This window comes from Papio anubis, chromosome 11 (assembly GCF_008728515.1).
Source record: "Papio anubis isolate 15944 chromosome 11, Panubis1.0, whole genome shotgun sequence".
Lineage (NCBI taxonomy): Eukaryota > Metazoa > Chordata > Mammalia > Primates > Cercopithecidae > Papio > Papio anubis.
The window spans coordinates 71,638,815-71,662,558 of NC_044986.1; the positions used below are offsets into that span (position 1 = coordinate 71,638,815).

Sequence of the window (23,744 nt, forward strand, 5' to 3'; positions counted from 1 at the left end):
CTGGGTGGTTAGCTGGGGGGAGGGGAGAGGAAGGAAGGGTGGGATGAGAGGAGAGCTTCTGTCTGAGTCCATGGAATGGTTTTCAGGTTCCTCAGACAAAAGTAGGAAAAGAAAGTTAGCTTTTCTCAATCTGATTCTATAGAGCAGTCTGTCTCTGTTGCTTTCCTTCTGTCCAAATTTTATTTATTTCCCCTACCTTAAGGATATTTAGTTACCCAAATGATCACCTTGAGATTTGATTCATTCAATATGTTGAATAATAATCATAGCTAACACTTATTAGGATTACTGTAATGTGTCAAGCACTGTTCTGCATGCTTCATATTAACTCAATCCTTACGAGAACTGTAAGAGTTAGGTACAATTATTATTCACATCATATGGATGAGAGATCTGAAGCACAGAGAGGTTAAATAAAATCCCCGAGGTCACACAGCTGGTACATGGTGGACCCCAGATTCCATTCTGGGCAGTCTGGCTCCAGAGCCCATGCTGTTCACCCACCCATAGAGCCTCTCACGATCTGTCATGTTGTATACAATATATGACATATTGTTTTTTAAATACCGGTGCCCTGTTGCCCAACTTCAAAAAATTCTCATCTTTGTTTAATGTACATGGTCTCAAAGTATGGTTCAGTGAGTCTACAACGTCATAACTATTTTCCTAGTAGTACTAAGATACTCTTTTTCCTTTTTCCTTTCATTTTTTCATGAGTATACAGAAGAGTTTTCCAGAATGTCATGACCTGTGGTATCACAACAGATTCAATACCAAAGCAATCTATGAAATCTAGCAAGCCGGGTGTGGTGGCTCACGCCTGTAATCCCAGCACTTTGGGAGACTGAGGTGGGAGGATCGCTTGAGCCTGGGAGTTTGAGACCAGCCTGGGCAACATGGGGGAGACCCTGTCTTCTTGAAAAAGAAAAAGAAAGAACAAAATAGAGAAAAAGGGAGAAAGAGAGAATCTGACTGGCTTCTCTTAAGCCAGAAGTTAAAGAAATTTGCAAAACGTGAAATAATGCCATTCTTATTCACTATAAATTTTATTTATATTTTAGAAAGTGTAGGGTATTTTTTCATTTAAAAAATGTTACATAATGGTTTATTGTTATCTTTTAAATAAATTAATAAATATTTGTCAAATTTCTCAGTAAAATCAATAGATAGAGCCCTTATAAGCAAAAGCTCTTTGAGTCCTGAGACCAAAGCGTTTGAAAACCACCGATTTAAAGTATAAACCATTGCTATTCAAGTGTGGTCCATGCCACAGGAAGTTGTTAGACGTGCAGAATCTCAAGCCCCACCCCAGACCTACTGAACCTCTGTTAAGCAGAGGCATAGAACGTCTGCACAAAGCGATTTGGCAACTCAGTGACCTCTAACCAAATTTCAGTTTGGTGGGGCTTTGGCGAGTCCATTCTCCAGTTATCTGCCATCCAAGGAGCTGAGTGAGGTCTCACCTATTTGAGATTCTTCAGTCATACTCTCTTCAGTGGCCACACCCTCATCAAAGCCAGCAGCTTCAGAGCAGGTTTCTAGCAGTGGTTTTCAAACTCGGGTACATCAGAATCACTTGGGGGACTTCTGAAAGCACAGATGCTGGGCTCTGCCTCTCCCCACCAAAGATTCTGATTCAGCAGGTCTGAGATAGGTTCTGAGAATTTAAAGTTCTAGCAAGTTGTCAGGTGATGTTGATGCCACAGGTCTCCACACTGAGATCTTGATAAGCAGCATTTATTCAAGTTCCTACATAATTACGTCATGCCCATAGGACTTACAGGAGAGAGTTCTTAAACTTCCACAGTTTCAACACCAATCTCTTAAAATGTAAAATATCTGAAAAATTCAAAATTTCCATCTTTGCCAAGGAGGCACCTGTATCTTTTAATAAGTGGAAAGCAGTAAGATATCAGGCAGGTCACAGGTCATTTAGAGCACAGCGGTTCTCTTAAAATGCTGTGAGGACTAAGGTTCAGCTTCCTCTGCACTAACTGCAAAATCACCACAAAATTTAAACGAGGAGATATAAATAGGCTGTCAGGTTCATTTATCATTATTTAAACTGATAACATGCCATTCATCCACTTGGTCACAGTGCTGCTCTGCACCAGAAACCAGGAACAGATGAGCGTACAGACCAGTGAATTGCCATCTCCAAGCATGAGATAACTTGGTTAGAGTCATCAGATTTCCTGTGCTCAAAAGCTGCCATAAATCCCTGGCCTGGTGTCTGTTCCCAGGCTTGCAAACCCAGTGCTGTCGACTGATACAGACCTTTCAGCAGGATTTGCTGAACTAAACAGGTGTCTGATGAAAAGTGTGTAATCCTCAAAGATTATCATCCCCTAAAAGCAGCTGGTGACCCCAAACTCACATAATCCAGACAGATGGAAGTTGGGAGTGAGTAGGTTGCCAAAGTTTACACTTTGGTGTTTGAGGAGGTTCATATGGTTTGGTTCCAGGTAGTGGAAGATGGAGGTGTGCAGGGGTGAGGGTGTCTGCCCCTGTCAGGGGAGATCCCTGTCCCTATCCATGCCCTTGCCTGAGAACATGATTCTACTATGGTCCATTTACATCCTTGAAAACCACTAGTTTAAAGGGAAGGAATTTTCATTTTCAGTGAGCGTTAACATTACAGTTATTATGCTGGGAATTAAATTTAATTCGGGAATTTGGGTCTGCAAAAACAAATCTTGACCTTGTCTAGATAGTTCCTTCCTTATCCTAATAGATCCGTCTACATGAGGTAACTCTCTACCACTTTGATTTTCTCCCCCTAGGGGAAAGTTAACCGTTTCAAACTCCAGGGAATCAGGGCTAGTTAACATGAGATTTGATTGTCTTACTACAAGTAGTTCAGCCTTAACAGAGGTGAGGCACACTTGGGTTCCATGCAGTACAGCTTAGAAATGCTTACTTTTTATAGACAGAAGTTGCACTGTTCTTCCTTTCCCTTTAAGCAGACATCTTGATAATCTTTTGAATTGATTATGTGGCCTGTATACTGCAACTCAGGTGTCACCTTCCCCAGGATAAGTAATTCCAGTAAAGCAAAAGAGGAAGCCAGCTTTTGCTATGATCAAGATAGTTGGTGTGGATGAGGGGTTTATGGGCTACCCCGTTTTCAATTACAAGGCTCCCACTCACAGTGTAGGTGCTGTTCGCCAGCACCTCTGGCTCACAGACAAGTTCAAGGGAATAATTTCACCAGCGATTAATTATACTGCAGCTACTGGGATTTGTCCTCCAAACATCACTTTGTTTTCCATCTGAAACAGCCAGGTTTCTCCAGGGAGAGCTGAGGTTTTCTGATTGAAAGTATCCCGAGTTAAGGAGAAGTGTTAAAGCACCATGGGAATCTGTTCGTCAGGGGTATATTGTACTTGTTTCAGATGCTTCAGGATAATACACCAGCTTCCAAGATAAGTGCTTTTTTTTTTTTTTTTTTTTTGAGACGGAGTTTCACTCTTGTTGCTCAGGCTGGAGTGCAATGGCGTGATCTCAGCTCACCACAACCTCTGCCTCCCGGGTTCAAGTGATTCACCTGCCTCAGCCTCCTGAGTAGCTGGGATTACAGGCATGTGCCACCATGCCCGGCTAATTTTGTGTTTTTAGTAGAGACAGGGTTTCTCCATGTTGGTCAGGCTGGTCTCGAACTCCTGACCTCAGGTGATCTGCCCGCCTCAGCCTCCCAAAGTGCTGGGATTACAGGCGTGAGCCACCGCACCTGGCCAAGATAAGTGCTTTTTATTTCCCTGCATCTTAGATTAATTATTTGGAATCCTTTTGGTAAGTTAAATTTAAGAGCTGTAACTTAAACCACCACATCTCTATGATTACTCAATAAGTAAAATGTTCTTACCAAAAATTATTCTTTAAATGGGCTATATTGTAATTATGTTGTGAAGAGCCTAGAGAAAATAGAGGCCAGGCGCAGTGGCTCACACCTGTAATCCCAGCACTTGAGGGATTGAGGTCAGGAGTTCAAGACCAGCCTAGCCAACACGGTGAAACCTTGTCTCTACTAAAAATGCAAAAATTAGCCAGGCCTGGTGGCTGAGGCAGGAGAATCGCTTGAACCTGGGAAGTGGAGGTTGCTGTGAGCCCAAATCGCGCCATTGCACTCCAGCCTGGGCAACAGAGCAAGCCTCTGTCTCAAAAAAATAAAAGTACAAAGAAACAAAAGGTGGCAAGAAATTCCTTTTTTAAAACATCGCATGTTATGAGGGTCAGAGTAGTGAAGTGCCACCAGCTGCAGCCTTCTGAGAGGAAGTGCTGCTGCACGTTCAAATGGAATTCTGTCCTACATCCGCCAAGTGCGCCAGTGGAGTGGACATGACACACACTTTTCTTCTAAGCTCTGCAGTTTAACATATTACAAGTGAGTTCACTTAACTAGTAAGGAATCAGAAATGTATCTTTGTTCATTTTGATCGTTTTGATGGATTCTATTTTCTCTTACATGAGGAGACTTTGTGGACTTCCAAATGGCTCCTGGCGTAAGTGCCGGTTGCTGCTATTGTTAGTTCCTTGAGGGTCTCATGAGTCAGAGAGGAGAGGGAAAAACCCACTGCAAACCATGCAGTGGGCCCTTCGGGTAGTCGCCTTGGGCAGTCTGCAGTGTTGGTGCACGTCATCCCTGCACACCCGCCTGCTGTGCTGTGGCTGGAGCTTGGGTTTGCAGTTGTCTTCTTTCCAGCACCCAGGGAAGCATGGCCTCCTGGCAGGTGTTGGCCACTCCCTGCTTTCTCCTGGCCTTTGCAAGCACAGTGCAAGGGTGTTTGCTGAAAAAGACCACTGGGCTGTCAGTGTACCCACACCCATCAGGGCTCATCACCCTGTTGCCACCTCCCCAGGACTCTTCCGTGACTATCATTCATAGCCTGAAGTCTGTGTCCAAGGGAGTGTCCCAGGAGACAGCCACTTAACATGGTAGGAGTAGCAGGTGCTAAAAGGTTTATGCCTAAATGCTCCCCATGGACCCCAAGTTGCCTGCTAGTTTGAGTGGCCTAACCCATTTAGGCTCAGGCCCTGACAGGGTGTGTCTGCGCCACTTCAGGGTGTGAAAGCACGAACAGCTGCGGAAAGCGTGGGTTTTCCTGATGCTGGCTGCTGCTGCCTTCCAGATTAGGGACTGTAGCGGGGAGACAGAACAAAGGAACACATGTGCTTCTGGGTAAGCTGGCCCATCGTAGTGGGGGACATAAGGTATGGGGGGGCACATACCACTTTGGTATGAACACTTTGGTTGTACAGAATTCTTTCTGCAAGACTGAGAGGAGTGGGGCTTTCTGTCCTTGACTGCTGGATTCAAATAAGAACCAGTAGAGGACCTGGGGACTTTCACACTCACTGCAGGGGACTTTTAATTGTGGGATCTCATGGACAAAAGGGGATAGTTCCATATCCACGGCTCTATGGTTCTCACCCCCCAGGAGTACAAAGCTGGGACCCCCCCCCCGGGCCACCTGAGTACATTTCTCAGCATGTACCAAGCACTTTGGAGGCAGGTGACGGATGTGCCAATTATCTGTATTCTGAGGTGTGGGCCCCCTTCATACTCTGGCGACACAGAGACAGAGAGAGCTCTTCTCCGTGTTGACAGGACACAGTGTGGTCTGGCTTCGGCACAGTGGCCATCACTGTGTTAGCATTCCTGACACACTGCTATTGAAAGCCCCAGCCTGCTGCCAAATTACATGTAGACAGTGGTTTCACTGTAAAATGTTGTGGTGCTTGTTTGCATTCAGTCAAATACTTTGCACTTAAACATGGGTTAAAGAGACAAGTAAGTCAAAAGACCTTAGCAAAACCTGAAGTTAAATTTACGCCCATTCTTTATAATGGCATTCAGATTAAAGCCATCAAAATGCAAAATGCTGTGATTATATCCTTCGAGGGTTCAGGCTGGATGCTTGTTTTATATTTCTGCATTACTGTATTTGCAGTGATTTTGAGAGGCAGGAAAATGCATCAGAGGCATTGATTTCTTCTTTAACAAAAAATAACCCTAAAATTGAGAAAATTCTTGAGAATGCAGCCATTTTGGAAATGTAGATAAAGAAGAAAAATGCTGAAGATTTGGGTGGTTTACGGAGCAGTATGATTTTGTCATTGCTGCCACCTACTGTATGTGGTTGATGTTTGTTTAAACTTAGGAAGTTCATGAAGGTGAGGCTGTTGAAATAGATAATTAGAGCAAGGTAGATATCATTAGTTTATAGCATTTCTTTTCTACTCCATAAGTGGCTCTTAATTACCGAGACAGCCGCCAGCTTTCATTCATTACCTTCAAGTGGATTTAAAGGGCTGGTTTCTTTTTTTTCTTTTTCTTTTTTTTTCTTCTTTTTTTTTTTCATTTTTAAAGTTCCTTTGCCAAGGAACCTTCACAGTAATGCTGTAAAATGCGTTCAAAAGCTTAAGATGCCGGGGGATTTTCTGAGCATACATGCAATAGGTTGTTTTAAGGAGTTTGTTTTGTTTTGTCTTAATTTGTAGGAGCAATGTTCTGGGATTGGATTGTAAATTAATTTCTATGAAAGAGGTGAAAATCGAGCTAGTGGAGCTGATGTGAGTCGCAGCAGTTGACTTGAAAGACATTCTTTTATTAGTCCTAAAACAAAGCTTCAGATCAACCTGCTAGTTAAATGTAACAAGCAATATAGACTCTTGAGTCAACAGAGGTCGTTCTCTTTTTATTAAGACCCAGCTGTCAAAGGGTCATTAGGTCCTTCCTGTGGAAAACAACTTGCCCATTAATGTTTGGGGTGGTCCCTTGACAGGATTTCTGAGTAAGTGCCTGACATTTCGTTTTTGGAAGAATCTAAAGCTGTAAGAGACTTAGATGTTGAGACTCACCAGGAGTAATGTCTTCAGCCATCGCTTTTAGTCTTTGTGAAATATGCCACAATATGTGTTTGGAATGCTGCTGCTAGCTGCGTAAATTGACTTAGAGTGCCACTGTCAAAGGTTCAGGAGCATAAACTTCACAGAGATCAAATCACTCTAACTGGGAAGAGGCTACATTCTTAAAGCGAATGCACTTCTCTGGTGTGATGTTTTTACCTTGTCGCTACTCATATTACTTCTGGTGGCTCCTGTTCTAAGCTCTGGGAATGCCAAAGTGAGGAATGCCCCTTTATTTTTTCTGCCCTAGGCTATTTGCTTTCTAGAAGAGAAGGCCAAGCAGGGTCTCCTGAAAAGCCTCTCTCCGATCTGGGCCGTCTCTCCTACCTGGCATATTGGAAGAGCGTCATCTTAGAGTATCTCTACCACCACCATGAGAGGCACATCAGCATCAAAGCAATTAGCAGAGCGACGGGCATGTGCCCACATGACATTGCCACCACTCTGCAGCACCTCCACATGATCGACAAGAGAGATGGCAGGTGAGTCCTGGGCAGCTCCGTGGCTCAGGCATCCCACACCAGAAAGGGTCCCTGGAGATAGGTGCATTCATTCCAGTTAAAGATCGAGGTTCCCTAACAGTATTAACAAACCTTTTCTCCTAAAAATAATACATGAAATGACACTTTTTTGCTGGTTGGATTCCAGTGTTCTGTACCCTCTCGTTGAGGTGCTTTCTGATTTTTCCTAACCCAGATAACGTTAGTGCTAGCATATGTCCGTATGTGAAGCTGAAGTGAAATTTCAGCTTGTGATTACATCTTGTTCTGCCTTATCACATTACAGATTTGTCATCATTAGACGGGAAAAGTTGATATTGAGCCACATGGAAAAGCTGAAAACCTGTTCCAGAGCCAATGAACTTGATCCAGACAGTCTGAGGTGGACCCCAATTTTAATTTCTAATGCTGCAGTGTCTGAAGAAGAGCGAGAAGCTGAGAAAGAGGTAATGATTGTCTTTATCATCCTAAGTTGTGTAACCTCAATCTTGTAGCATTCTTAAGCTAAGAAAGTCATTAAGATCATTGTCAAAAGCTTGGTTATGTAGAGATAGCATGTGAAATGATATGGCACTAATTTATCCTAACTGAGGTTTCATGGTAAGACATGATAATTTTATTGAATTGAGTATGAAAAATGAAACATTTATCATTGATTACAAAGCAGCATTTTTCACTACTGAGAGCATGTAATCAGATCAAATTCGGTGCTGAGCTCCAAGGCTGCAGTGTCAATCGATTCTTTGTGTTTATGAACTTGCTTAAAGTGCTCCATGCCAGTGAGCATGTAATGTAGTGATAAAGGACTCAAATCAATTCGCTGCATCATTAATACTGCTAAATATCCCATGAAACCCAATCTTCTTTGATTTGTTATCCTAACTGATGCAAAAGGTTCCTGAGATGATGCAGCTGGAATGTGCTTGGCCGGCTGGCTGTCCTGATCAGAACCGACTTAGAGACACTTTGCCATTGATCCTCAGAGGCTCTGGCTGTGTAACTGCCCTCTCACTGGCCACCATTTTTACCCTCCCCACTTAGGCTGAGCGGCTAATGGAACAAGCTAGCTGCTGGGAGAAGGAGGAACAAGAAGTCCTGTCAACTAGAGCTAACAGTAGGCAATCACCTGCAAAAGTACAATCGAAAAATAAATATTTGCATTCCCCGGAGAGCCGGCCAGTCACAGGGGAGCGAGGGCAGCTGCTGGAGCTCTCTAAAGAGAGCAGTGAAGAAGAAGAGGAGGAGGAGGAGGACGAGGAGGAGGAGGAAGAGGAGGAGGAGGAGGAGGAAGAGGACGAAGAGGAGGAAGAAGAGGAAGAAGAAGAAGAAGAAAATATTCAAAGCTCTCCCCCGAGATTGACGAAACCACAGTCAGTTGCCATAAAGAGAAAGGTCGGTGTCTGTTTAGATTTTCTATCTGAGTCACCTTCCATCAAATCTTATTTGTCATTGCAGACATTCTCTCTATTAGTATTTCACTCTCTGTTCTTTAGTCGTAGTTTATGTGTGTGTACCCAGTCCTGCTGATCATATGTCATAATCGTTTATCTCACAGTCATGATTATGTTTACTTTTTGAGGTTTGTTAGCACTGTGACAGGAAACCAGGGACAGGCCAGCCTTGTAGTCTAGTAGTCACTGCCACCTGCTGGTCTGCAGGAGTAGAGTAACTGAGGTTTATGGGAACAGAAAGGGGCCCCAGAGAGCACTTAAACCACCCTCCAAGACCTAGAGGCCAGGAGACTTCTCTAAGGTCATATGACTCATTAGAGATGGAAACAGAACCAAATGCGTGCTCAAGACTCCAAGCCTGGGCCGGGCGCAATGGCTCACGCCTGTAATCCCAGCACTTTGGGAGGGCAAAGCGGGCGGATCACCTGAGGTCAGGAGATCAAGACCAGCCTGGCTAATGTGGTGAAACCCCGTCTCTGCTAAAAACACAAAAGTTAGCCAGGCATAGTAGCATGCACCTGTAATTCCAGCTACTCAGGAGGCTGAGGCAGGAGAACCCAGGGAGGCAGAGGTTGCAGTAAGCCGAGATGGCACCATTGCACTCCAGCCTGGGCAACAAGAGCGAAACTCTGTCTCAAAACAAAACAAAACCAAAAGACTCCAAGCCCAGTGCTCTTCATGCTGTTTCTTTCTCTTGTTCTTGGCACAGAATTGTTAGAAAGCATTACTGGATCTCCTCAGATCTTAGTAGTCCAGTGGTGTCTCTAGATAGACCATATCATCTCCAATGGTACAGAAAGTAAAGAATTGACTTTGTTTTTAGGTAACTGCTCACCCAGATCTGATATCTTTGTCTTCCGTATCTATCTGGGACATAGAGGAGAGCCAATATTGTTAGTTCAGCCAAGACTGATAGAGATACCACAATACAAGCTTAAGGCTCTGCCCAAGGCCATCCGATATGGCATCTGTTAGGGAACTTGCTGTTCTAACTCCCAGCTCAGCGCTCTTCTAGGCTTGGCAGTCTTCTGGAAGGGTCTCCATGGGGAGGTGGTAGAAAGGAACATCCCACAAAGTAGACGTCAGGCTTAAGAATAATGTTTCCATTTCTTAGGAGGAGTGTGTATTCATGTGTTGTATATATAATAAAAGAAACTTGTTCTAAAACTATCAAAAACAAGAATCATCCAAGGCATGATCTGAACTGGACTCAACCTGAAGAAAACCAGTTCTCTACCTTGGCTTCCTTCATATTAGGGAAAATTCCCTCGTGGATTAAAGAGGACAGGCAGACTGGGGGAATAATAACCATAAATGTTAAATTACGGAATATGATTAACCGGCTGTGTGTGTGCTTCAGTGAGCATTCAGAGCATTACAAAAGTAAGACACAAGAATACTTGGAGGCCAGACACAGTGGCTCACGCCTATAATCTCCATGCTTTGGGAAGCTGAGGCAGGAGGATCACTTGAGCTCAGGAGTTCAAGACCAGCCTGGGCAACAAAGCAAGACTCTCTCTCTCTATAAAAAATAAATAAATATTTTAAAAATAATAATAATAATAATTCTTGAGTACAGTTTACCTGGAGGTTAGCTTTTAACCAAGCATATTGAACCCTTCTTTGCAGTGTATTTTCAATAATCTGGGGGGCAACAATTACATCTTAGCAGCAAATCTACCTGCTATTCCTCTTTGAATTTTGTGTCATTAAAAACTTTTTTGCTGGGGGGAAAATATTTTATAATTACAATTATGGAGAGTCATTTATGCCAACCTTTAGTGCAAACAGAAAAAATATTTTTAGGCCAGGTGCAGTGGCTCACGCCTATAATCCCAGCCCTTTGGGAGGCCAAGGCGGGTGGACCACTTGAGCTCAGGAGTTCAAGACCAGCCTAGGCGACATGGCAAAACCCTGTCTCTACAAAAAAGAAAAATAAAAGAAAAAATATTTTTATGTCATACAAATAAGACATCTGGCAGGTCTTTAACGTTTTTAGATGCCTTCTATTAAAATATTTTGCCAGGTTATCAGTTGCTTACATCTCAGCAGCCACCAGTACTTGACTCTGTTAACATTATAAACAGTAATCCTTTCTTCAAGTACCTTTCATTTTCATAGTTCCTGAAGTCCTGTGGAATGAGAACAAGTAGGTTGGTCTTGTATCATATTTCCCAGTGCTGTCCATATAGTGGGTGCTCCTTCAAGAGTTATCAAGTATTAAATGTGTTAACCCTGTGGCTAGTTAATTACGGCACCATTTATAAAGACATTAGAGTCTGTGATGACCTTAAATGTCTGTGATGTGAGGAGTACTGAAGCCAGCAAGTACCACTTGGAAAATATATACTAGAAAAGCAAAGCTTAGTTTTTAAAATCTCCAGTCAAGCTGCTAGGATGTTCCCTCTCAAAGCATCTGCTTGAGTAAACAACTGTTTTATTTGGAAAACACTTGCCTGTGTAGTTGGAGCCCGAGAGGGATGTTAAACATCAAATGGAAGGTTAAGTACAAAGGCATTACAGAAGTCTCTACGTGTAAGATTCTCAGACACGTGTTCAGTACACGTCTACTGCATGTCGACTCAACCGTTTAATTTCTCATGAGCTCTTATGTGTTATGTTTGGAATTAATTTCAGAGGCCTTTTGTACTAAAGAAGAAAAGGGGTCGTAAACGCAGGAGGATCAACAGCAGTGTAACAACAGAGACCATTTCAGAGACGACAGAAGTACTGAATGAGCCCTTCGACAACTCAGATGAAGAGAGGCCAATGCCACAGCTGGAGCCTACCTGCGAGATTGAAGTGGAGGAAGATGGCAGGAAGCCAGTCTTGAGAAAAGCATTCCAACATCAGCCTGGGAAGAAAAGACAAACAGAGGAAGAGGAAGGAAAAGACAATCATTGCTTTAAGAATGCTGACCCTTGTAGAAGTAAGTAGAGGAATGATAAAAACCTTACCCTTGAGAATGTCTGTATCTGACTGGGTGCCAAAGAGCAGGCCTCTGGCGTGATGCCCAGAGGCACCTGGGAAGTGGTGCTGATGCACCTGGAGCAAGTGCCCATCTGCCCTTTCCCATCCTTACAAGCTTCTGTCCCTTCTTCCTGGAATTGGATTTTATGTTAAACAACTTCTAAGGCCAGAGCATTCCTCCAGGTGGGTTCATCTTACTTACCAGAAATTGGCTTATCCCCCAAAACTTTTAAGTCTGTTGGTGAGAAACACATTACATTTCTTTGATTCTAGTATGTACTTTTTTTTCCACATTTAGTATTTCTGAAATCAAGATATATATTATTATCAATGTGAGCATTGAATGGAATCGTTTCTTTTTTTCCTGGAAAACAAATATTAGTGAATCAATAGTACATCTTACAATCAGTGGTGTCTTAGTATATACTACTATAAAGATTCATCTAAACTAAGCTGAGCATGATGGCTTACACCTGTAATCCCAGCACTTTGGGAGGCTGAGGCAGGTGGATCACCTGAGCCCAGGAGTTTGAGACTAACCTAGGCAACATGGCAAAGCCCCATCTCTACAAGAAATACACACATTAATCAGGTGTAGTGGTGTGCACCTGTAGTCTCAGCACTTTTGGAGGCTGAGGCAGGTGGATCACTTGAGCCCAGGAGTTTGAGACCAGCCTGAGCAACATGACAAAACCCCATCTCTACAAAAGATACAAAAAGTAGTCAGGAGTGGTGATGTGTGCCTATGGTCCCAGCTACTTGGGAGGCTGAGATGGGAGGATCACGTGAGCTCAGGATGAGCCATGATCATGCCATTGCACTCCAGCCTGAGTGACAAAATGAGACCCTTTCTCAAAAAAAAAAAAAAAAAAAAAAAAAAATCATCTAAATTTACCCACACATCAAGATTAGCTTTGATAATATTGTATAATATAGAAATCAGTAAACTGATACAAGTTGACAGGGACAACCTTCCTTTTTAAGTTGACAGGGACACCTGTACCCCATCCTCTAAAAAATATACTGAACACCAGTGAATCGTCTTTCCTGCTGTATTTAAAACACCCATCCTTGCCTGTCAGGTTGAGAACGTGTGCTCCCAGCTGACTCATGAGGGTTTATGGTATACTGTCTCTGTTCTCTGGCCGAGATGACTCTGTTCAGAACTTACTCTAATCTGGGGAACAGGCCATCTCATTTTCCTGGGAACCACAGGATCACTCTAGCTTTTGAAAAGCCACAGTTTTAAGAACAAGCATCTTCTTGACGTTCTTAGTTCACAGAAATGCTATTCCTGCATACATTTTTTTGCTGAAGGAATGACTTCTTACTCTGGGTATAGAGAAACCAAGCCTTATTCTTTGGGGTTTTTTTTTTTTTAAACAAATCAACATACAAACCACAACAAACTGCGATGAGCAATCATTTTGTGTGTGCGAATGAGCTTTGTTTCCCCTTCTTGGCTGTCTTCTCGTATTATGCCTGACTCCTTTCAGGATGTCCTTCTTTCTTAAGAATAATTGTCAGAAAACTCATCTTCTGATTTTGGAAGTTGTTCCAACAAAAGCTGGTAGGTCCAGTAGCATGTAGAATAAGAATACGGAATCCAGCCAGGCATGGTGGCTCATGCCTGTAATCCCAGCACTTTGGGTGGCTGAGGCAGGCAAATCACCTAAGGTCAGGAGTTCAAGACCAGCCTGGCCAACATGGTGAAACCCCATCTCTACTAAAAGGACAAAAAAATTAGCCAGGCGTGGTGATGCATGCCTGTAGTCCCAGCTACTTGGGAGGCTGAGGCAGGGGAATCGCTTGAACCTGGGAGACAGAGGTTGCAGTGAACCGAGATCATGCCACTGCACTCCAGCCTGGGTGACAGAGCAAGACTCCGTCTCAAAAATAAAAAGAATGTGGAATCCGGGGGCACTGGCATGGCTATTACCTGCCATTGTGAATAGAAATGTCCTGAGATGGCTCTTAACTCGGGCATGGTACTCGGCACTTCTCAAGGAACCATTCTGCATCATATATGTGTTCTTTTCAGCTGGTCAGTTTGAAAGTAATACTTGCAGGTAAGTTTTTCTGTAATCCTTTTATTACCTAAATCAGCCAGTGCTTACTCTGCTGTTCACCGGTTGGACTAGAACTCACTCTCTTCTGGCAGAAGGGATATCTGTTTTATGATGATTGTGACATCTTATTTTTATTCTCCAAAATAGAGTTTCTAATAAAACTATTGTTCTATATAAAGCTTTTCCTTTAAATTGACCACTGATTCTAGAAGATTAGTGTAATCTAAAGATCGTAAGAATACTTGGGTGCTTTATACATGTATTTATTTATATATTTATTAATATGTATGTAGTTATCCATCTGCTTATATAAATATGTACATATTTACATCTATATTCACATGTGCATATAGGTTCAGTAAAAATAAGGTCACCTGAACTGAAATGAACTTCACAATTATGGTTTGTTTCTGATTGTCTTTAATGTTCAAACCTTACATCAGCAACATGCTGATCCAGAATTCAATGTGGACAGAATTCGTGATAAAAAGAATACCTGTATTTTAAATGTTCAGGAATTTGCTAGTAATTACATTGTAGTTTGTATCATGCAAAAATGATGATCCTAAAAATGATGATGACAAGTGCATTTGTTTTGGGTATTTAGTTATTTATGATTTGTTTCAGAGGTATACAGCTTATTTTTATGCCAGAGAGCACATTCAAATCAAAGTAAATAAATCATGTCATCCAAGAACATTTACATCCTATAAATGTCCACAGAGGTTTACTTTCTCTAGGTAGATATGAGAGTTAAGGCTTCTAGTCATTTTTCGAGGACAGTAATGATTTGTATATGAGCTAGCATTAATTCCTTTCCCCTGTATGTCCTAATTTGTAAATGTTCAAATTGATTTTTTTTTTACACTGTGGAACTCTAGGTTTTTGCATCAGAGAATGTCTTGTTCATTAAACTCAAATAAGCACATTAGCATTGCCTATATCCATGTGTTCCCAATATGTTACTTTCCCAGGCCTAGGTTATTTACTTGGTTTATACCACAATATTATTACACATTAGCCTTGATTATGTCTTTACCATCAACTCTTAACATGCCAAATTGAAAGCAGTGTTTGCTAATTAATTTAGAGGAATGAATTCAAGTTGCCCATGGTTATGCTTTCTAAGACTGTTTTTCTTCCTTCCCCTTTTTGTCTCTTCACTAAGACAATATGAATGATGATTCAAGTAACTTGAAAGAAGGCAGTAAAGACAATCCCGAACCTCTAAAGTGCAAACAAGCGTGGCCAAAAGGAACAAAGCGTGGTCTGTCTAAGTGGAGGCAAAACAAAGAGAGGAAGACCGGATTTAAACTGAATTTGTACACCCCACCAGAAACCCCCATGGAGCCTGATGAGCAGGTAACAGTGGAAGAACAGAAGGAGACTTCAGAAGGAAAAACCAGCCCCACTCCCATCAGCATTGAGGAGGAGGCCAAGGAAGCTGGGGAAGCCCTGCTGCCTCAAGAGGAAAACGGAAGGCAAGAAACATGTGCCCCTGTAAGTCCAAATACATCACCAGGTGAAAAACCAGAAGATGATCTCATCAAACCTGAGGAAGAGGAGGAGGAGGAAGAAGAGGAAGAAGAGGAAGGGGAAGAAGAAGAAGAAGGAGGAGGAGGAAATGTAGAAAAAGATCCAGATGGTGCTAAAAGCCAAGAAAAAGAGGAACCAGAAATCTCCACGGAAAAAGAAGACTCTGCACGTTTGGATGATCATGAAGAGGAGGAGGAAGAGGACGAAGAGCCATCTCACAACGAGGACCATGATGCCGATGACGAGGATGACAGCCACATGGAGTCTGCCGAAGTGGAGAAGGAAGAGCTGCCCAGAGAAAGCTTCAAAGAAGTACTGGAAAACCAGGAGGCTTTTTTAGACCTTAATGTGCAGCCTAGTCACTCGAACCCAGAGGTCTTAATGGACTGTGGCGTCGACCTGACAGCCTCTTGTAACAGTGAGCCCAAGGAGCTTGCTGGGGACCCTGAAGCCGTACCCGAATCTGACGAGGAGCCACCCCCAGGAGAACAGGCACAGAAGCAGGACCAAAAGAACAGCAAAGAAGTCGATACAGAGTTCAAAGAGGGAAACCCAGCAACCATGGAAATCGACTCTGAGACCGTCCAGGCAGTTCAGTCTTTGACCCAGGAGAGCAGTGAACAGGACGACACCTTTCAGGATTGTGCCGAGACTCAAGAGGCCTGTAGAAGCCTACAGAACTACACCCGTGCAGACCAAAGTCCACAGATTGCCACCACTCTGGACGATTGCCAACAGTCAGACCACAGTAGCCCAGTTTCATCCGTCCACTCCCATCCTGGCCAGTCCGTACGTTCTGTCAATAGCCCAAGTGTCCCTGCTTTGGAAAACAGCTATGCCCAAATCAGCCCAGATCAAAGTGCCATCTCAGTGCCATCTCTGCAGAACATGGAAACCAGTCCCATGATGGATGTCCCATCAGTTTCAGATCATTCACAGCAAGTCGTAGACAGTGGATTTAGTGACCTGGGCAGTATCGAGAGCACAACTGAGAACTACGAAAACCCAAGCAGCTACGATTCTACTATGGGAGGCAGCATCTGTGGAAATGGCTCTTCACAGAACAGCTGCTCCTATAGCAACCTCACCTCCAGCAGTCTGACACAGAGCAGCTGTGCTGTCACCCAGCAGATGTCCAACATCAGCGGGAGCTGCAGCATGCTGCAGCAAACCAGCATCAGCTCCCCTCCGACCTGCAGCGTCAAGTCTCCTCAAGGCTGTGTGGTGGAGAGGCCTCCGAGCAGCAGCCAGCAGCTGGCTCAGTGCAGCATGGCTGCTAACTTCACCCCACCCATGCAGCTGGCTGAAATCCCCGAGACGGGCAACGCCAACATTGGCTTATATGAGCGAATGGGTCAGAGTGATTTTGGGGCTGGGCATTACCCACAGCCATCAGCCACCTTCAGCCTTGCCAAACTGCAGCAGTTAACTAATACACTTATTGATCATTCATTGCCTTACAGCCATTCCGCTGCTGTGACTTCCTATGCAAACAGTGCCTCTTTGTCCACACCATTAAGTAACACAGGGCTTGTTCAGCTTTCTCAGTCTCCACACTCCGTCCCTGGGGGACCCCAAGCACAAGCTACCATGACCCCACCCCCCAACCTGACTCCTCCTCCAATGAATCTGCCGCCGCCTCTTTTGCAACGAAACATGGCTGCATCAAATATTGGCATCTCTCACAGCCAAAGACTGCAAACCCAGATTGCCAGCAAGGGCCACGTCTCCATGAGAACCAAGTCAGCGTCTCTGTCACCAGCCGCTGCCACCCATCAGTCACAAATCTATGGGCGCTCCCAGACTGTAGCCATGCAAGGTCCTGCACGGACTTTAACGATGCAAAGAGGCATGAACATGAGTGTGAACCTGATGCCAGCCCCAGCCTACAATGTCAACTCTGTGAACATGAACATGAACACTCTCAACGCCATGAATGGGTACAGCATGTCCCAGCCAATGATGAACAGTGGCTACCACAGCAATCATGGCTATATGAATCAAACGCCCCAATACCCTATGCAGATGCAGATGGGCATGATGGGCACCCAGCCATATGCCCAGCAGCCAATGCAGACCCCACCCCACAGTAACATGATGTACACGGCCCCTGGACATCACGGCTACATGAACACAGGCATGTCCAAACAGTCTCTCAATGGCTCCTACATGAGAAGGTAGACAACGTGGGCAGTCCACAACACCTACGGGGTATCACTATTGGATCGATCTGCACAAATACCTTTGAAGAGTACGATTTCAAAACCAGCAATTGGTGTGAATGCAAAAACATTTGTTGGCACCATTTATTTAAAAAAAAAAAAAAAAGCTGTATGCAGCAGAAAGCCTTATACAAGTTGTTTTTCTTTTTTTCCTTTTCCTTTTTTTTTTTTTTTTTTTTTGGTACCTTCATTTCTGTTACTTTTATATAAAATTCTCTGCAAAGGAAGGCCTCTCTTTGGACTACAATATGGAGGCAGCCACTTGTTGTGCCTGCTTCTGTTAAACAATGTGGATATCAAGCCCCCCCAAATTATCTGTTTTAATATTGAACCTAGAGCTTTTTTTTTTCCTTCCCTGTCCACTCCATGTAAATGCCTTTAGCATTTCAGTTATTGTATATTTTGTTTAAGGTGACACTTCAGCATGCCGCTAATGTCTTTGTTAGTGACAGTGCATTTTGTAGTACTGTACAAGTGTTGTGCTAACAGTAAGCCATTTCTTAAGTTTTTTGCCTTGATTAGGGTGCCCTAATTTGAGGGTTTTAAAAAAAACTATATTTTTGTTAATTATAAAACTGTAAAGAGCTATAAAAGCTATTCCCATTTGGTTAGTCAAAAGGGTTTTATTGCTAAATGTTTGGTGTAAAGTTGAGACCCTTTTCCATTTTGGTGACAGATTTCTTTGGGGAAAAAAGGCAGCTTTCTGTTTTATAAATGCAGACTTCTGTTTATTGAATGAAGCATATCTCAGTGTTTATCTGTCAGGTTTTGAAACATTTCATATATGTCCAAATACTTGGCAGGATTTAAAAAAAAATAGTGAATTTGGTGTAAAGTTGCTATTTTATGGAAATGCCTCTAACTTTACATTTTCATTCCATCTGTAGATTTTTCTATCTTTATAAAATATTGGAGTTATTTTTTAAGGAAAAATAGAAAAGTAGCTTGTGAATAGCTCAAACTAAGCTTACAAATCGCATGTAAAAAAGCAAAAAAGTTATTTGTGTCTGTTTATATTGCTTCCTTTTTTGTAGCCTTTGTACCTGTACAGGGTGACAGTAAGGGCCAAGCAGGAGAGGCGTAATCCTTGTATAAAATAGGATCCAGCGACACTCTTGTATTTATCTGTTCTCTTTTTAGTCAGTCACTTCAAAAAAAGAAAAAACAAACAAAAAAAAGCTGTACATTTTAACATAAAATAAATTATGATGAGCCATTTTTAGCCTCTTGTGTCCTGTCATATTATGATTGATAGAGAATGACCAATGGAACTGTATCATGTGTCACGCCTCAGAACACATACACATTTTGGGAAAATAAATTATTTAGTGTAAATTGGAGTTACGGGATTTTCTGATTTGTTTTGACTTTGGGGGAGGGGTTGGCAATAAATAAGAGTAATATCTAATAAAACCATCACATATACCAAATACCTATTTAATAAATTAATTTATAATGGATTTTAATGCTTTTCATGAAAGTTTATTTTATGCGAGTGCATACCTTCTGTATGCCAATCATTGTCTTTAAAATAAAGTGAAATTGTTTTTTTCTTTTGGACTTTGATCTTCATTTGCAAAGAGATCCCGCACAAATATCCAGCTGCCTCACTCGCACCGTCTGTAGAAACACCCCTCCGAGCCTCGCACCAGGGTCGCAAACTTCCTTTTTATAAAGATTAATACCAAAAAACACCCAATTTGGGATTGTATGTTTGAAACATCGTCTTCTTTTTAAAAAGTGTGAACGTTTTGCTCTGTTGTGAATGGTTAATTGTATGTTTTCTTTAGAGCCTAAAGTTTAGACCCCCTGCCAAAAGTGAATATTCACAAGTATAGCGTTCAGAGACAGTTCTGATGTTGCTTGAATTTGGTTATTGCAGCAGTAAGTCTAGAAATGAATTCTTGACCTAGCACCCGTGTGAAACTGGCCCGTTAAGCTCTCCAGGTGTCTGAACACGTGTGCTCGCAACTCCTGTTAAGCAGGTCACTACCCTGTGGAGGAAAAAAGTTGCTTTTGCACTGTTGGTCCAACACAAAAAAAATCGATGTTGCACAAAGCATAGATATAAGCCTTAAAGTGGACCCAAAATCATGCAAAGGCAGGATAGAGCACACACAGCAGAATAAAAGGCCTTGTGCAGACGGAGGGTGCCCAGTGGAGCTCTGCCTTGTACTCTCACCCGTATGGTTATTTTCTTTCACAGTTACAAAGTATGTTGGGTTTAGTGTCACGATGTTATCTTTTAGTCCCTTCCTTCCTCAAGTGCAAAGTCAATGGGGGTAATATATGTAATAGCTGAGGAAGGGATTCCAAGAAGACACGTCTGCAAGGGCCATCGGCACAAAGGGAAAAGATCCATTTAAGGTGCTGTGCTAGTAGGAAAAGAAACCTCTGAAACATGCTCCGAGTGGGAAGTGGTGGTCTGTGCCTGCACAAATCCAACACTGCGTCCATTCAGGAGTGGCCAAGGACTGGGCAGCCCAGTGGGCCACACATCGGGCAAGAGGCTGCCCGAGCCCTGGAGGTGGGGTTGGGGCCTGCAAGCAATCTGATGGGGAAGCTACACAGAGCCCCCCACGGGCCCCAACCTGAAGCTGTCACATATTTTGTCTCTTTCCTCTTGGGTTAAGATTCTCTGGGGGCTGAGATTCCCCTCTGTGTTCCCTTTGGCCGTGGCCTGCTAATCACACCTTGTGGTTTGTGCGATGTCTGGGTTCCCATACCCTGCCGGCCTAACAGCCTTCTAAGGGAGCTTGTGGAAGAGTCCCAGGCATTGCCCCAGACCTGCCAAACCCGAATCTAAGAACAGTCCCAGGGACACCTCGGTTGTCCAGGCTCCCTAAGAACTGCAGCAGAGCTAGGACTGGGAGCTTCCCTGCTGGCCCCAGTCCCCACATTCCTTGATGGAACAGAAAGGCTTAGCATGGGAAGGAAACTGCTGATCTGAGATGGCCTCAGAACACCCTGCCCTCCACCTTACCCACTCTCACTAGAGAAATCAGTTCACATCTGAATGTGACGCCCAGGATTTGGCGAAACAGGAACTTGGATTCATCAAAGCTGAAATACACCATTAGATTGAGATTCATTAACAGGCCACATCGTTTAAAATCGTAACTGTGTTCTGTTATTTAGAAGAGTCGTACCAAGTGGTGGTCAGTTGCCAGCCTCACTTTTTAATAGTTGCAAGTGGTGCCTGCCCAGGTATGAGGGCATCCGCCTTCCTCACCAACATTCTGTTTTAGAAGTAATGACTCACAATATTGTCAAAAGCTTTCACAAACTCCTCCCACACACCCAACTTGTGCAGGAAATGGGGCCATTCTTTCCAATGTACAGATCAGGAGGTTGAGGCTCAGATTAAGCTACATTAATTATCCAAATTCACCCAGCTAAAATGTGTGAGCTGAAACAAACCCAGGTCTTTCCAAATCCCAGCTCTTTTCTTCTAGAACACTGTGCTCTGAAAGGCCCTAATTTGTCACCTCTCTGATTTAAAGGCTTGGCTAATGAATGCATGTTGCTGTAAAAACTGTTAAGTGCTATGTAAATACAGGTCCCTTTGTGGCTGCAAGCAAGCCTTGGTCTACAATCAATCTTAGATACTCAAAGTACAAGTACTGTTACATTATGAAGCAGCACCTTCCATTTCTCTGTACCCAGGGTTCCTTCTACCTTCTCTGTCCCCTTTCCTGGACCTTCCTCCTCCACCCAGGCTTAGCTATAAACATTCATGTTCTGCAACATGAGAGTATTTTCTCTCTTTTCTCTCATCATCTCATCTAGTATGATGACTTCAAATTCCACCTCTCTGCAGGTGACACCCAGAATTACATCCCCAGCTGTGAACATTCCTCTGAGCTTTAGATGCCACATCAAATGACCTGGGACACCTTTTGTACATCTGCATAACAACCGAACTGGTGATTTCTGACTCCTCCTCCATTCCTGCTCTGGTCCACCCCATCTCAGTGTTAAAGCACTGCCGAGAAACCAGATCAGTTAACCCTCATTTCCCCTCCCCGTCTCGGCAGGCCCTGTCCATTTTCTGGGTTAATTCCAAAATAATCTTGGAATACTAATCCCCTGGCGCTGTCAGGCCAGTCCACCTCCTCCTTTCCTGTCAACAGCCTCCTAACTGGTCTTGCCTCACTTCTTAACTCCCTACAACCTGTTCTCCATACTTCAGCCAAAGGATCTTTCCAGAGTGATCTTGAAACACTGGCTCAAAACCCTTCAGTGAATCTTCTGTGCACCTGGAATACAATCAAGTCTCTCCGCCCCCTCCTTCCACTCCCGCTCTCAGCCGCCAGCTCCGGCCTCAGTGATGCGCAGCTCCTCAGCCTCGAATGCTCCAGCACATTCGGAAGGTTTGTGTCTTCATGTCTAAGAGAGGTCTTCCTTGACCACCCCGCCTAAAGAGGGTTTCTCCCCTTCCCCACTTTTCTCCACCTCCATGCCTATTTCCTGCATTGTGCTTTATCACAACGTGCATTTTCATTTTTCCTGTTGGCCCCTAACCCAGGTTTTGGCATGTGGTAGGTTTTCAATAGGCACTTGGTAACCAAACAAATATTTCCTATCTTACTTCTGAAGACTTGAAACACTTTTGCAAAAACTTCTGTTCCTCCTTTCTCCTGCCTCTGGCTCCCAGGAGTCATCTAGAAGAGACCATAACTGCAATTTTGCCATTCTCAGCTTCTGCTGCCTTCGGCAGGACCCAGAGTCCCACAAAGAGATGAGAGCATGAGGAAGGTGTGGGGCGCTCAGGAAACACCAGCAATGCACCTAGCTATGCTCTATCCTCCCCAACGTGAATTCATCTAAATGTAAATATTCATTAAAATGGAAATACTGACTTCTCTCTGGACATGGAACAGATCAGAGCTAAGCAATAAGAGAGTTCAGACGGGGGTAGCAGGATCCTGATGGGGAAGCCCAGGTTGGGGCCACTATGACCCTAGGTCCCTTTTGGCCTGCATCTCTTTCCCAAGAGCCGGAATATGGTCCCCTCACACCCAAGTATGAGTCATTAAGCAATTCCATCATCTGTAGTCGTCACACACCCAGTATTGCTCTCTCCCTCACAGCCACATGAGTTGTGACTGATACACTCCATCTCTGTCCAGTTCAGGACTCTCGCACTTTCAGAGGGAACATGTACCCCTTTTCTATCTTAGCACCAGGACACATCAATTCACTGCACATTTCTGTTTATGTATCATCTTTGCCTTTTTGCTTTGCAACCCCTTTGCAGTGTTTCAGGTTTCAAAATGTATTAGAAGGCCAGTGCTCTTACCATGAGGGAGTCCCCGGGGATGCCCCCCCAAGCCCCATGTGCATGTGAACATGAGGGCCTTGGCTCCTCCTGAGCCAAGGCGACTCTCAGAGCAGACTCGAGGCAGTCCCAGGAAGCCAGGCCCAGCCACAGGGGCACAAAGCAGGGCATATCCCCAAAGGTCACAGGGTGACTCTCAGGTGGCTTACACATCTGCTGAGGCCCGGGATTCTCTCCTCCACCCATCAATAACTTCCTCTTTCATTCTGCTGAAAACCACAACCAAACTGAAGAACCGGGCCCCTTTTCGTTTTTTCCTAGAAGGCCTTTATCACATTCTGGTTTCTCCAGGCCGTTTCCGTGTCTGGTCCTTGACGGCCAGCATCTCCAACAGCAGCAACTCTCTTTGGGTTCTGTCGGGTTTGGGATTCCTGACCCTGGAAGCTGTCACTACCCGCTTCGTGCCTGCTGCCGTTTTCTCCTTCAGAGTGGAAATCACGCAGCCATGGTGCTGGCTTAGCTCTCGGGGAGGCAAACGCCACACCTGAGCTTACCTGGCTGCCCCATCCTCCCATTCCACAGCAGACAACAATTTGCAAATACTTTCTGCTGTGCCTGAAAACCAGCTCGTGTTGCTTTGACTAGAACCCACGTGAAAAGAGCCTCCCTGAGGTCCCGCTAGAGAGGGTCTCCTCCCTTTTTTCCCCCAAAATTAGAAAGTCAAACTCCTACTTGTCCAAATTCACCACAATTCATTGAATTTTTCTCAGTAGTGGCAGCCCTGGCTAAGAGTCTGAGGAGCCCTG

General features: G+C 43.9%; 1 protein-coding gene across 12 annotated transcripts in view; it reads left to right on the plus strand.

Moving 5' to 3' along the window:
- Positions 1–19,209, plus strand: part of KAT6B (lysine acetyltransferase 6B) — a 204,435-nt gene extending 185,226 nt beyond the window's left edge. For 8 of the 12 annotated variants that reach the window (XM_017962917.2, XM_017962916.3, XM_031652318.1 and 5 more), the window contains 5 exons: positions 7,160–7,391; positions 7,696–7,855; positions 8,451–8,801; positions 11,498–11,789; positions 15,068–19,209. In XM_017962917.2, the coding sequence (XP_017818406.2) occupies positions 7,160–7,391; positions 7,696–7,855; positions 8,451–8,801; positions 11,498–11,789; positions 15,068–17,616 (3,584 nt within the window). In that variant the 3' untranslated portion in view covers positions 17,617–19,209. The remainder of the gene's footprint in view (positions 1–7,159; positions 7,392–7,695; positions 7,856–8,450; positions 8,802–11,497; positions 11,790–15,067) is intronic. The other 4 variants (XM_031652319.1, XM_031652320.1, XM_003903737.5 and 1 more) reach the window with 1 other exon arrangement.
- Positions 19,210–23,744: the final 4,535 nt, after the last annotated feature.